Source organism: Athene noctua, chromosome 7 (assembly GCF_965140245.1).
Source record: "Athene noctua chromosome 7, bAthNoc1.hap1.1, whole genome shotgun sequence".
NCBI lineage: Eukaryota > Metazoa > Chordata > Aves > Strigiformes > Strigidae > Athene > Athene noctua.
This window is the reverse complement of record NC_134043.1, coordinates 26,212,894-26,227,539: the sequence shown is the minus strand read 5'-3', so window position 1 is coordinate 26,227,539 and position 14,646 is coordinate 26,212,894. Positions and strand designations below refer to the sequence as shown.

The window sequence follows — 14,646 nt, the reverse complement described above, 5'->3', positions numbered from 1 at the left end:
GATTTTGTATTTTAAAAGATCCTCCAGGGCCACCAAAGAATCTGCATCATGTAGATGTTGACAAGACTGAAGTTTCCCTTGTTTGGAATCGACCAGATCGTGATGGTGGTGCTGAGATAACTGGATATTTGGTGGAATATCAAGAAGATGGTGCAGATGAGTGGACAAAGTTCCAGACTGTCCCTATGCTAGACTGTGTTGTTACAGGCCTACAAAAAGGAAAAATATACAAATTCCGTGTGAAAGCTCAGAATATCGTTGGTCTTAGCCTTCCAGATACAACTATACCCATAGAGTGTCAAGAAAAACTAGGTAATGTTTAGTTTTTCATGTTTCACTGATTCTTCCTCTCTTTCTTTAAACATTTCCTCTGAAAAGGTAATTTCTATTTTCCTCTCATTTCAGTACCTCCATCTGTGGAACTAGATGTGAAGTTAATTGAAGGTCTTGTTGTTAAAGCTGGCACCACAGTAAGACTTCCTGCAATTATGAGAGGTGTGCCAGTTCCCACTGCAAAATGGGCTACTGATGGCATTGAAATAAAATCAGATGGCAGACACAAGATTGATACTGACAATTTTTCAACTGTACTTACCATCAAAGACTGCGTAAGAAAAGATACAGGAGAATACCTACTCACAGTATCTAATGCAGCTGGCAGCAAAACTGTTGCTCTACATCTTACAGTTTTGGATGTTCCTGGCCCACCAACTGGTCCTATTAATATTCTTGAAGTAACACCAGAACATATGGTTATTTCTTGGCGTCCTCCTAAAGATGATGGTGGGAGTCCTATAATAAATTATATTGTTGAGAAGCGTCAATCAAAGAAAGAAACTTGGGGGGTGGTTAGCTCTGGAACAAGTCACACAAAAATTAAGATTCCACGACTGCAGAAAGGCTGTGAATATATTTTCCGCGTTCGGGCAGAAAATAAAATAGGCATTGGTGCACCCCTTGATTCAGAACCAACAATTGCAAAACATATGTTTGATCCACCATCCCCACCTGGTAAACCAACTGTTTATGATATTACAGAAAATGCTGCAACAGTGTCTTGGACTCTGCCAAAATCTGATGGTGGAACTCCAATAACTGGTTATATACTTGAACGTCGGGAAGCATCTGGTAAATGGGTGCGTGTCAATAAGACACCAATACTTGATATGAAATACAGAGTCACTGGTCTTTTTGAAGGCAACACATATGAATTCAGAGTTTTTGCAGAAAACATGGTGGGCTTAAGCAAACCATCTCCAAGCTCTGATCCAATAAAAGCATCACGTCCTATCACTCCTCCTGGACCACCGATAAATCCAAAATTAAAAGACAAAACCAAAGAAACAGCTGATCTTGTGTGGACAAAGCCCCTCAAAGATGGTGGCAGCCCAATTCTGGGATATATTGTGGAATGTCAGAAAACTGGAACTACGCAGTGGAATAGGATTAATAAGGATGAACTCATCAGACAGTGTGCTTTCAGAGTACCTGGGTTAATAGAAGGAAATGAATATAAATTCCGTATAAAAGCTGTCAACATTGTGGGAGAGGGAGAACCAAGAGAACTGGCAGAAACTGTACTTGCAAAGGATATTCTTTCTCCTCCAGAAGTAAGCCTAGATGTGACCTGTCGAGACTTAATTACTGTCCGAGTAGGCCAAACAATCCGTATTACTGGTAAAGTAAAAGGCAGGCCAGATCCTGACATTACATGGTCTAAAGATGGCAAAGTACTAGTCCAAGAAAAGCGTGTTGAAATAGTCCATGATCTACCTAATATTGAACTTCAAGTGAAAGAAGCCAAAAGATCTGATCATGGCAAATATATAATAGCAGCGAAGAACAGCTGTGGACATGCTCAAGCTTTTGCTGTTGTTAATGTACTTGACAGACCTGGACCATGTCAGAATCTGAAAATAAGTTATGTCACAAAAGATTCTTGTATGATCGCTTGGGAGAGTCCAGTGGATAATGGTGGCTCTGAAATTACAAATTACATAGTTGAGTACCGTCAACCAAACCAGAGAGGATGGTCAATTGTCTCCTCTGATATCACTAAACGATTAGTAAAGGCAAATCTTATAGAGAACCGTGAATACTTCTTCAGAGTTTGTGCAGAAAACAAAATAGGTCCAGGTCCTTGCATTGAGACCAAGACGCCCATCCTTGCCATTAATCCTATTGACAAGCCTGGAGAGCCAGAAAATCTTCACATTGCAGAGAAAGGAAAGACATTTGTGTATCTGAAATGGAGAAGGCCAGATTATGATGGTGGAAGTCCCAATTTAAGTTATCATGTTGAGAGAAAACTGAAAGATTCAGATGAATGGGAAAGGGTTCACAAAGGCAGCATTAAAGAAACACACTACATGGTAGATAAATGTGTTGAAAATAAGATTTACCAATTCCGAGTTCAAACCAAGAATGAGGCAGGTGAAAGTGACTGGGTAAGAACAGCTGAAGTTGTTGTGAAGGAAGATCTGCAGAAACCAGTGCTAGACTTGAAGTTAAGTGGGGTGCTGACTGTGAAGGCAGGTGACACAATTAGAATTGAGGCTGGAGTCAGAGGAAAACCACAGCCTGAAGTTGTATGGACAAAAGACAAAGATGCCACAGATCTAACCAGATCTCCAAGAGTCAGTATTGAAACAACTTCTGACACATCTAAGTTTGTTCTCACAAAATCAAGGCGCAGTGATGGTGGGAAATATGTGATCACTGCAACTAACACAGCTGGCAGTTTTGTAGCATATGCTACTGTTATTGTCTTGGATAAACCAGGCCCTGTAAGAAACTTAAAAGTCACTGACATTTCAAGTGATAGATGTACTGTTACTTGGGACCCTCCAGAAGATGATGGTGGTTGTGAAATACAGAACTACATCCTGGAAAAATGTGAAAGCAAGCGTATGGTTTGGTCTACATACTCTTCCTCTGTCCTAACAAACTATGCAAATGTGACACGCCTCATTGAAGGTAATGAATATATATTCAGAGTTCGTGCAGAGAATAAAATGGGCACTGGTCCACCAACAGAAACACACCCAATTATTGCAAAAACAAAATACGATAGACCTGGACGCCCTGACCCTCCAGACGTCACAAGAGTTAGCAAAGAAGAGATGACTGTAGTTTGGAATCCGCCAGAATATGATGGTGGCAAATCAATTACAGGATACATTTTAGAGAAGAAAGAGAAACGATCACTAAGATGGGTTCCTGTTACTAAGACTCCAATCCCAGAGAGACGCAAGAAGGTTACTAATCTCATCCCTGGTCATGAATATCAGTTCCGCGTCAGTGCTGAAAATGAAGTTGGACTTGGAGAACCAAGCTTGCCATCAAGACCTGTAGTAGCAAAAGACCCAATAGGTATCGTACCACTGTATTCTGTATTTTGTTTTAATGTTAATATAACTTATTGCTACATTGCACAACTATGTTTTTGTCTGTAATTTTATTGTGTTTCAGAACCACCTGGTCCTCCCACAAACTTGAGAGTGGTTGATAGCACAAAGAGTTCCATAACTCTTGGCTGGGGAAAACCAGTGTATGATGGTGGTGCTCCAATTATTGGATATGTTGTGGAAATTAGACCAAAAGTTGAGGGTGCTGATCCTGAAGCAGGATGGAAACGATGCAATGTTGCTGCCCAACTTATTCATACAGAATTTACAGCCACCAGCCTGGATGAGAACCAATTATATGAGTTCAGAGTTTCTGCCCAAAACCAGGTTGGCCTTGGTCGACCAGCTGAACTGAAAGAAGCCGTATCTCCCAAAGAAATACTTGGTGAGTTTTCCCATCCTCTTTATGAGTATTTACATACAGACTTTATTTGCTCTGATTTTATATTATTCCATGTGGTAAACTTTGCATTTAATTTCTTTAATTTTGTCTTTCAGAACCTCCTGAGATTGAGTTGGATGCAAGCATGAGAAAGTTAGTCACAGTCAGGGCAGGATGTCCTATTAGACTTTTTGCCATTGTTAGGGGTCGTCCAGCACCAAAAGTCACCTGGAGGAGAATGGGTATTGATAATGTTATCAGGAAAGGACAAGTTGATCTAGTTGACACTATGGCCTTCTGTGTCATTCCCAATTCAACACGTGATGACTCAGGCAAATATTCATTAACACTTGTTAATGCAGCCGGAGAAAAAGCTGTGTTTGTGAACGTCAGAGTCCTGGGTAAGTAATGAGAGAAATACCTCTAGACAGTTTTTTTAACTATATTGAATGTTCATTGTAGGCATTTTTATGACTCCCAGGTGCTACACTTTTTGTGCACAACTGCATCAGCTAATACAAACCCCCCTTGTATTAGGAAGATGTTAGCCCCTTTTAATTTTAACTTATTAAAGAAGAAAAGACTAGCATAAATTGAAATTTCTTTGTAGATACTCCTGGACCTGTGGTGGACTTCAAGGCTTCAGATGTCACCAAGATGTCATGCCATCTTTCATGGGCACCTCCAGAGAATGATGGTGGTAGCCCAGTGACTCATTACATCCTGCAGAAACGTGAGGCTGACAGGAAGACTTGGGGAACAGTCACTGCAGAACTAAAGAAAACTAGTTTCCAAATAGCTAACCTTGTACCTGGAAATGAATATTTCTTTAGAGTAATAGCAGTAAATGAATATGGGTCTGGTGTTCCGAGTGACATACCAAAACCGGTTCTAGCAACAGATCCTCTAAGTAAGTATGCCTTTATGCACATTTTAAGTTTTTTCTCTTATTTTAATAAGATTTTGCATTTTTTGAAACTTGGACTTTCTAAATTGGACAATTCTATGAACGAGTCAATGATAAACATAAATATTTCTGTCATTCTCTTTCAAGTAATACAATCTGTGAATATAGTACCTTTGCAAAGATTTTGCTCTTTTCTATATTTTTCTTGTTGAGTTAGCATGGATAGCATCCGATAATTCAACAAGTATTCAGCAGTCAGAAAATCTCGAAAATTCAATGTTTAATGTGTTTTGTTTTTTTCCCCTGAAAGGTGAACCTGATCCACCAAGGAAACTTGAAGTTACTGAAATTACAAAGAATAGTGCTACCTTAGGCTGGCTGCCACCACTGCGTGATGGAGGCTCTAAAGTTGATGGCTACATTGTTAGCTACAAAGAAGATGACCAACCAGCGGATCGCTGGACAGAATATTCAGTTGTTAAAGATCTCTCCATTGTAGTAGCTGGTCTGAAAGAGGGAAAGAAGTACAAGTTTAGAGTGGCAGCTAGAAATGCTGTAGGAGTAAGTTTGCCAAGAGAAACTGAAGGAGTATTTGAAATTAAAGAACAACTCAGTAAGTAACAATTTAAATACTACCTATGTTGCTACATTCTTCTTTAATAATGCAGTGAGCAAGAATTCTAGTTCTCTGAGTGAAGGCAAGAAGGACATATGCTTTATGAAAGATTATGGTTAACTGTATTGAATATTTTGACCATTAATTCAGAAATATTAAAGTTCTCTGCAAATATGGTTTCAATTGAAACCATAAAATAGGAACTAAGGAGAAATAATAAATACACTCAATGAACTTAAAATGAAAGAGAAAAAGAGTCTGAGTGGTAGGTTGACAGATAAATGGGGCCAAAAGTGGGAGCTGTTTGAAGATAAGAGAAAACAAGTTGTTTATAATGTAGAGTTTGTTGAGAATGGAAAGCAAAAATCAGGGAGGACAGGTTGGCCTATTAAAGGTGTTAGGGTCCCTGAGGCACAGGAAGATGTAGGAGTAAGGGGCAGATGAGAAGAATCTTCATTTGTGACATGGAAAGAGGAAGAGAGAAGTACAGGAGCAAAAGAGAAGGAAAACTAGCCAATGGCAAGAAGTACACAAATCATACTGCCGTGTTCCTTTTGGAAGAAATTGGAAAGATTTTGTGCAAATGAAGAAGTAGGAGAAAAGGCTCTACTTGAAGAATAGTTCAAGTGTATAAAAAGTTTGACTGTGGAAATTGATTTATTTCAGTGAGAACGTCAGTCTTTCTTTACTCTCCTTCATGTTTGTCTTGTAGAAAGTCAGCAATAAGTGAGCAACAAGTTCCAGATATAAAGAGGAATTATATGTCATGCATTAACAGTGCACAGGCCTCTACATAAATATTTGAGAAGGCAATCCAAATTCAAAAATAGTCTCTTATAACTTGTACAAGAATGTAAAAATAAGACTGGAACATTAATTGCCTCCTGCAGAATCTCTAGTTGTCCATAAGTGGAACCTAAATTGAAAATTATCAAGTCATTCTTACGGGTGATTCCACTTGAGAGAGAAGCGGAGAACTTTCACATGAAAAAATAAGAAAAAATAAATTAATATGTCACAGAAGTTGAATTTATATATGTGTGTGTGTTTGGTTTTTTTTTTCAGTTCCGCCTAAGATTCTGATGCCTGATCACGTTCACATTAAAGCTGGAAAGAAACTGAGAATTGAAGCTCATGTATATGGGAAGCCTCAGCCAGTCTGTAAATGGTTGAAAGGAGATCAAGATGTACTTACATCAAGTCGTCTTGCTGTGCATAAAGCAGAAAAGTCTTCTGTTCTTATCATTAAGGATGTGACTAGAAAAGATTCTGATTTTTACACTCTTACTGCAGAAAATAGCTCTGGTACTGATAGTCAGAAAATCAGAGTGATAGTCATGGGTATGTTCCATTTGATTATCTTTAAACACAGTTTTATACAAAACTACTTTCAGTATATCCCAGTAGTTAACATTTTCTCTCATCCCTTTTTTCTTAATATACTTTTTTTGTGCAGATAAACCAGGTCCACCACAGCCTCCATTTGATATTTCTGAAATAGATGCTGATGCTTGCAGTCTTGCATGGCATATACCTCTTGAAGATGGTGGCAGTAACATTACAAACTATGTAGTTGAGAAATGTGATGTAAGTCGAGGAGACTGGGTCACAGCTTTAGCTTCTGTCACAAAGACAAGCTGCAGAATTGGAAAACTGATTCCTGGAGAAGAGTATATGTTCCGTGTTCGTGCTGAAAATCGTTTTGGGATTTCTGAGCCACTTACTTCTGGCAAGATGATTCCAAGATTCCCATTTGGTATGTCAGTTTTTGATAGCAGCATTTCTCTTGTTAGTCCTCCTAGTAAGAAAGCATGTAATTGATATCCTTCTTTGTATTTCTTTCTAGATGTTCCTAGCGAACCAAAGAATGCACGTATTACCAAGGTCAATAAGGACTGCATTTTTGTTGCCTGGGATAGACCAGATAGTGATGGAGGCAGTCCAATCACTGGTTATCTCATTGAGCGCAAAGAAAGGAACAGTTTATTGTGGGTGAAAGCTAATGACACAGCTGTGCGCTCCACAGAATACCCTTGTGTGGGGCTCATCGAAGGTCTTGAGTATACTTTCAGAATTTATGCATTGAACAGAGCTGGAGCAAGTAAACCTAGTAAACCAACTGAGTTTGTCACAGCAAGAGCACCAGTTGGTAAGCCAAACATACCAATATTTTGCAACAGACTACTGGTTTTATGGTAATTTTCAATATATCTGCAACTCTGTTATCTTCAGTTTGCCCTTAAGTTTAGATTTTCATGTTTGCTGTGATTGCACTGAGAGTGCACTGTGTGGGTATGTTGCAGACAGGATCTAGCACTATTAAAGCCATTTTTTAGTATGTTAGCTTTTTGGCAAACCAAACTATAACATGATCTTATTTGCCTTAGATCCCCCTGGAAAACCTGAAGTTATTGATGTCACTAGGAGTACCGTATCACTGGTATGGACAAGACCAAAGCATGATGGTGGTAGCAAACTTATTGGCTACTTTGTTGAAACTTGCAAATTACCTGGTGATAAGTGGGTTCGGTGCAACACAACTCCACACCAAATACCTCTAGAAGAGTACACTGCTACTGATTTGGAAGAAAATGCTCAGTACCAATTCAGAGCAATTGCCAAGACAGCAGTCAACATTAGCCGACCTTCAGAACCTTCTGATCCAGTGACCATTCATCCAGAAAATGGTAAGAAATGTAAAAGCATTGGAAAATTCTGGTCTGTGCATATTGAACTAACACTCATGTGAAGAATGAGATGTTTATCTCTTGCTAGATTGGTTAACTCTTAGGGTCTTTCCTTTCAGTTCCACCCAGAATAGAGTTGGATCTGTCTATGCAATCACAGCTTACAGTAAAAGCTGGAACTAATGTGCGTTTGGAGGCAAATGTATATGGCAAGCCAATGCCCACAATCAAATGGAAGAAAGAAGGAGAAGTTTTAAAGCCTTCTGAAGGTGTTAAGATTACCACTAAGAGAAATCTTGCTACAGTTGAGTTGTTCAGTGTTAACAGGAAGCAAACAGGAGACTATACTATTACTGCTGAAAATGCAAGTGGATCAAAGTCAGCAACCATTAAGCTTAAAGTACTTGGTAAGCTAAACACTGTCTGTGTTTTTTATAGTTAAATGATATAACAAAAGATAGAGCTATAACCATGTAATGTTAATTTTTCCAGATAAGCCTGGTCCACCGGCCTCCGTTAAAATCAAAAATATATATGCAGATCGTGCAATGCTTTCTTGGGAGCCTCCTCTGGAAGACGGAGGCTCAGAAATTACTAACTACATTGTAGACAAGCGTGAAACAAGCAGACCAAACTGGGCCCAAGTCAGTGCTAATGTACCCATTACAAGCTGCACAGTGGAGAAACTGATAGAAGGACATGAGTATCAGTTCCGCATATGTGCTGAAAACAAATATGGAGTTGGAGACCCTATCTTCACTGAACCAGCAGTTGCTAAGAATCCATATGGTAAGTGCTTTGTGGGATAGCTTCATTAGTCACTGGGTTTTTTGTGTACACTTATGAATAGGAACATAATTTTCAAATAAATCTTCACAGATGTACCCGGACCTTGTGATCCACCAATAATTAGCAACGTAACGAAAGACTTTATGACTGTTAGCTGGAAGCCACCAGCTAGTGATGGTGGATCCCCAATAACAGGTTATATACTTGAGAAGCGTGAAACTAAGGCTCTTAACTGGACAAAAGTAAACAGAAAGCCTGTCATTGAAAGAACTGTTAAGGCTGCTGGACTCCAAGAAGGAACAGAATATGAGTTCCGGGTGATAGCGTTGAATAAGGCTGGACCTGGCAAGCCGAGCGCACCATCTAAAGCAGTGTATGCTCGTGATCCTCAATGTAAGCTAAAAGTCTTAAATATTTTCCAATGTTATTTCCAAATACTTTTGTACAGCATTTGGTATGATAACCTCATGTTATTTCAATTCTCAGATCCTCCTGGCCCACCTGCTTTCCCGAAAGTGGTTGATACGACTCGTAATTCGATAAGCCTGTCATGGAGCAAACCAGCATATGATGGAGGAAGCCCTATTATTGGTTATCTAGTGGAAGCAAAAAGGGCTGACACAGACAACTGGGTCAGATGCAACCTACCCAAGAACTTACAGGCTACGCGATTTGTAGTAACAGGGCTGATAGAAGATACAGAGTACCAGTTCCGCATTTATGCTGTCAATAAGATTGGATACAGTGATCCAAGTGATGTTCCTGATAAACACACTGCCAAAGACATTTTAAGTATGTTCACTGAAAACAAATTACCTTGTTGATTTTTGTTTTAATTCACGGGATGGGTTCTAAAAGCAAGGTTTGTCACAGACAGCAGAAGCAGATTAATTCAGAATGTGTCAATTCTCAAAAAATGTAGGCTAAACATTCTTATCTGGAAGAGAATAGGGCAGTTAGGAACTGAGTAGAATCTGACTGGTGTCTGCTTTTTTTCTTTGTATGCTAGATAATCTTCTGCCTCCTATTTTGGGTCTTCAGGAATTTTTTCTTTCTCTAATCCCAAAATGAGACCTTTTAGATTTCTGTTCTTAAAACTTCCAGTCTTCTTTTTGTCTTCTGTGTAATTTGAAGCCAAGAATACTATTCTAATCATCTACGTGGGACACTATTTAATTGTATTATACTTATTCCTTAAGAGCCATGCTGGCTTCTGTATGCATTTTGCTGTATGTACAAAAGCTTTGCTTCACAGAACTGTCTTCATTCAAAGTAAGCAGTACAGTCCAGAAGAGTTTGAAACTTCTTTGAATTCTAGAGGAACTAGGAGACTTTTTCTATATGATAAATAGTGTAAATAGTAGAAAAGGCATTTAAAAAAAAAAAAAAGGTAAATCAGTGCAAAAAAATTGCCAAGTTTGCAAATTATCTGGGAATGGGAGGACAGTAAGTCACTAACATCATCACAGGTATAAGAACAAGTTGGTTAATCTAGCGAAATTCTAGTACAGAAGGACTTTTTGTCACAGCAACTTTAGTGATAGTAATAAAGATGATGTTTTAATTGTATGGTTTTTTTAAACACACAGTTCCTCCTGAAGGAGAACTTGATGCAGAACTAAGAAAAGTCCTTGTGTTGCGTGCTGGAGTCACAATGAGACTTTATGTGCCAGTAAGAGGACGTCCACCTCCAAAGATTACATGGTCTAAAGTGGGTGCCAACCTAAGAGATAGACAAGGATTAGACATCAAGTCAACTGATTTTGATACCTTCCTGCGTTGTGAAAATGTAAACAAATATGATGCTGGAAAATATGTCCTCAGTCTGGAGAACAGCTGTGGCAAAAAGGCATACACCATTGTTGTAAAAGTACTTGGTAAGTGTCAGGATTTCCTCCATTATAATATATTTGTTAACTTTTAAACTAATTTTTTATATTCTGTTTACTAAATCAAATGTGGGGTGGTTGTTTTTATCTAGATACTCCAGGCCCTCCAATTAACCTGATTGTAAAGGAAGCATCTAAGGATTCCGCCTTCATTACATGGGAACCTCCGCTAATAGATGGTGGCAGTCCAATCACAAATTATGTCGTTGAAAAACGTGATGCAGAAAGAAAGTCATGGTCCACAGTAACAACAGAATGTCCAAAGACAAGCTGCAGGATAACTAACTTAGAAGAAGGCAAATCTTACTTCTTCAGGGTTTTTGCTGAAAATGAATATGGTATTGGTGACCCCTGTGAAACTCGTGATGCTGTTAAAGCTTCTGGTAAGAAAAATTAATCCATTTTGCCTATTTTGGTATTCAAATCATTTTTATTTTTAGCTTGAATGGACACTTACTATGCTTTTCTTCTAGAAACACCTGGGCCAGTTGTGGATTTAAAAGCTTCAGCTGTAACAAAATCATCATGCAATTTAGTATGGAAAAAACCTGTCAGTGATGGTGGAAGCCGTATTTTTGCATATGTTGTCGAGGTCCTGATTGGTGAAGATAAATGGCAAGAAGTCATGCGGGCAAAGAACCTCCATTTTTCGATGAGAGACCTAAAAGAAGGACAAGAATATACTTTCAGAGTGAGAGCCCAAAATGATGCTGGATATGGAACTCCAACAGAGCTCACAATTGTGGCAAGAGATGATGTTGGTAAGAAGTATGATCATTAATTCAATGCTTCACTTACCTAAATTACATTTATTTTATGCTTACTGTCATTACTCTGCATACATACAAATCAGATGCCTTTAATACAGCATCTCAATTTTACTACAGAGTTTATGCATAGTTGAATAATTGGTTTCTTTTATTTTTACAGTGGCACCTGATCTTGATTTAAGAGATCTACCTGATTTGTGCTATATAGCTAAAGAGGGTAGCAATTTCCGTCTTAAAATCCCAATTAAAGGCAAGCCTGTCCCAACTGTAACTTGGAAGAAAGATGAAGACCAGGCACTTACTGAGAGTGGAAGAGTTGCATTTGATTCTACAGCAGTTAACACCACACTTGTAGTACATGACTGCCAGAAAGCTGATGCTGGAAAGTACACAATAACTCTGAAGAATGTTGCTGGCAGCAAGGAAGGCACTATTTCTGTGAAAGTTGTTGGCAAACCTGGCATACCAACAGGTCCCGTGAAATTTGAAGAAGTCACAGCTGATGCTATAACCTTAAAGTGGGGCCCTCCAAAAGATGATGGTGGTTCAGAAATCACTAACTATGTCCTAGAGAAGAGAGATAATGTAAACAATAAGTGGGTGACTTGTGCCTCTGCAGTCCAGAAAACCATGTTTAGAGTTACAAGGCTTCATGAAGGAAATGAATATACATTCAGGATCAGGGCTGAAAATAAATATGGAGTAGGTGAAGGTCTTAAATCTGACCCTGTCATTGCAAAACATCCATTTGGTAAGTATCCATTATAATTTTTAAAGCTGAAAAAAAAACCCACATTAGGAGTGATATTTATTTTTAATGTTACTGCATTTTTTTATACTGTGTAGATGTGCCAGATGCTCCTCCACCTCCCAACATTGTTGATGTTCGGCATGAATCTGTAGCTTTAACTTGGACTGATCCCAAAAGAACTGGAGGGTCACCAATCACAGGTATATCCCCTAAAGCCTCCCTAGTATTTCAGTTCTTAGTAGCTCTTTTTCTCTGTCAAAAAAGTAATATAAACCTATCAGGTGTTTATGCTTTAAACTGAGTGATTGATTGGTTGATTGTTTTCACAGTTTTACTTCCTACTCTTTCTCTGTGATGAACTTTTTTAAAATCTAACTTAAAAGTTGGGAGGAGACTAACGGAGAAACAATATTTTTCACGCAACCAAAACATCTAAAGAAAGAAAACCAAACTCCTCTACGTTACATTACTTGGGTCTATAAAATTAGCAATTTGCATTTACAAACATCTCATTATTGCAATTACATACACCTGTAATGTATGTCCACATCCATTTCTTAATCCGTTTTTCAGTGTTTGTCTTGCACAGTGACTATGTGGCATGCCATACAGGCAGTATGTTTCACAATGCTATGAGAAATGAAGATTTCTAGAAAACCGCTCATATTTTCATCTCACTGTTTATCTTCCAGGTTATCACATTGAAGTCAAAGAAAGAAATAGTCTTCTGTGGAAGAGAGCAAATAAAACACCAATAAGAATGAAAGATTTCAGAGTGACAGGTTTAACTGAAGGTCTGGAATATGAATTCAGAGTAATGGCAATCAATATGGCTGGAGTAGGTAAACCAAGTCTGCCATCTGAACCGGTTGTGGCACTTGATCCTATTGGTAAGTCATCAGGAGAATAAAAAGGACAATTCTGAAATTTGAAATAACTTTTTTTGACCACTATTTATTTATTAATTTTTCTCCTAGATCCCCCTGGGAAACCTGAAGTTATCAATGTAACTAGGAACTCAGTAACACTCATTTGGACAGAACCAAAATATGATGGTGGACATAAGTTGATTGGCTATATTGTTGAAAAGCGTGATTTACCCTCAAAGACTTGGACAAAAGCTAATCATGTGAATGTTCCAGACTGTGCATTTACTGTAACTGACCTCACTGAAGGCTCCAAATATGAGTTCAGAATTAGAGCAAAGAACACTGCTGGAGCTATCAGTCCTCCATCTGAATCCACAGGAACCATAATATGCAAGGATGAGTATGGTATGCAGATGGCATTAAAAATGTACATTTAAAAAAAAAATCATTAATACCAAATCTTCTCTTTTTTTCCCCCTACGTTCTTGTTATAATAACCTGGGTGTGTGTGTGTGTTTGTTTTGACAGAGGCACCAAACATTGTTATTGATCCTACTTTGAAGGAAGGTTTAACAGTTAAAGCAGGAGACACCATTACAGTATCTGCTATTAGTATCCGTGGCAAACCACCTCCAACTTCAGCATGGTCAAAAGCTGGAAAAGATTTTAGACCTTCAGAGCTTGTGCACATTGAAACGACACCAACTTCTTCTACTCTAACCGTTAAATACGCAGCCAGAAAAGATTCTGGAGAATACACAATCACTGCAACCAATCCTTTTGGCACTAAGCAGGAGAGCGTACATGTGAAAGTTTTAGATGTTCCAGGACCTCCGGGGCCTATTGAGATCAGCAACGTTTCAGCAGAAAAGGCGACTCTGACATGGTCACCTCCTGCAGAAGATGGTGGATCACCAGTCAAATCATATGTTCTTGAAAAGAGAGAAACTAGCCGACTGCTCTGGACATTGATTGCTGAAAATATTGAAAGCTGTAGGCATGTTGTTAGCAAGCTCATTCAAGGAAATGAATATATTTTCCGTGTCTCAGCAGTAAATCAGTATGGCAAGGGTGAACCAGTACAATCAGAACCAGTTAAAATGGTGGATAGATTTGGTACGTAGAACAAGCTAAGAGGTTCCAGTGTGTCTTTATTAATCTTGGAAGACTTGATTTTTGTTTTAACTATACTTTCTTCTTCCTTAACAGGTCCCCCAGGTCCTCCTGGAAAACCAGAAGTAACGAATGTGACTAAAAATACTGTCACAGTTACCTGGAAAAGGCCAGTAGATGATGGTGGAAGTGAAATCACAGGTTACTATGTGGAGCGAAGAGAAAAGAAAGGCTTAAGATGGGTCAGAGCAACAAAGAAACCAGTTTCAGATCTTAGATGCAAAGTAACTGGTCTCCTGGAAGGAAATGAATATGAATTTCGTGTCAGTGCAGAAAACAGAGCAGGAGTTGGACCACCAAGTGATGCTTCAAAGTCCGTTGTATGCAAGGATGTTGCATGTTAGTATCACACCTTTTCTTTGTTGGGGATGGATAGGATGAGTGGGGAGCAAAGTTTAAGAGTGAC

General features: G+C 38.7%; 1 protein-coding gene across 1 annotated transcript in view; it reads left to right on the top strand.

Annotated features, from left to right (window-relative positions):
* Positions 1–14,646, top strand: part of TTN (titin) — a 242,029-nt gene that overhangs the window by 182,157 nt on the left and 45,226 nt on the right. The window contains exons 228-250 of the mRNA XM_074911579.1: positions 19–312; positions 406–3,372; positions 3,472–3,792; positions 3,906–4,190; positions 4,400–4,699; positions 5,007–5,309; positions 6,378–6,653; positions 6,769–7,068; positions 7,159–7,461; positions 7,700–7,999; positions 8,119–8,406; positions 8,492–8,788; positions 8,879–9,181; positions 9,275–9,580; positions 10,378–10,665; positions 10,770–11,060; positions 11,151–11,438; positions 11,608–12,198; positions 12,294–12,398; positions 12,891–13,088; positions 13,176–13,472; positions 13,596–14,183; positions 14,277–14,579. Of these exons, the coding sequence (XP_074767680.1) occupies positions 19–312; positions 406–3,372; positions 3,472–3,792; positions 3,906–4,190; positions 4,400–4,699; positions 5,007–5,309; positions 6,378–6,653; positions 6,769–7,068; positions 7,159–7,461; positions 7,700–7,999; positions 8,119–8,406; positions 8,492–8,788; positions 8,879–9,181; positions 9,275–9,580; positions 10,378–10,665; positions 10,770–11,060; positions 11,151–11,438; positions 11,608–12,198; positions 12,294–12,398; positions 12,891–13,088; positions 13,176–13,472; positions 13,596–14,183; positions 14,277–14,579 (9,792 nt within the window). The remainder of the gene's footprint in view (positions 1–18; positions 313–405; positions 3,373–3,471; positions 3,793–3,905; positions 4,191–4,399; positions 4,700–5,006; positions 5,310–6,377; positions 6,654–6,768; positions 7,069–7,158; positions 7,462–7,699; positions 8,000–8,118; positions 8,407–8,491; positions 8,789–8,878; positions 9,182–9,274; positions 9,581–10,377; positions 10,666–10,769; positions 11,061–11,150; positions 11,439–11,607; positions 12,199–12,293; positions 12,399–12,890; positions 13,089–13,175; positions 13,473–13,595; positions 14,184–14,276; positions 14,580–14,646) is intronic.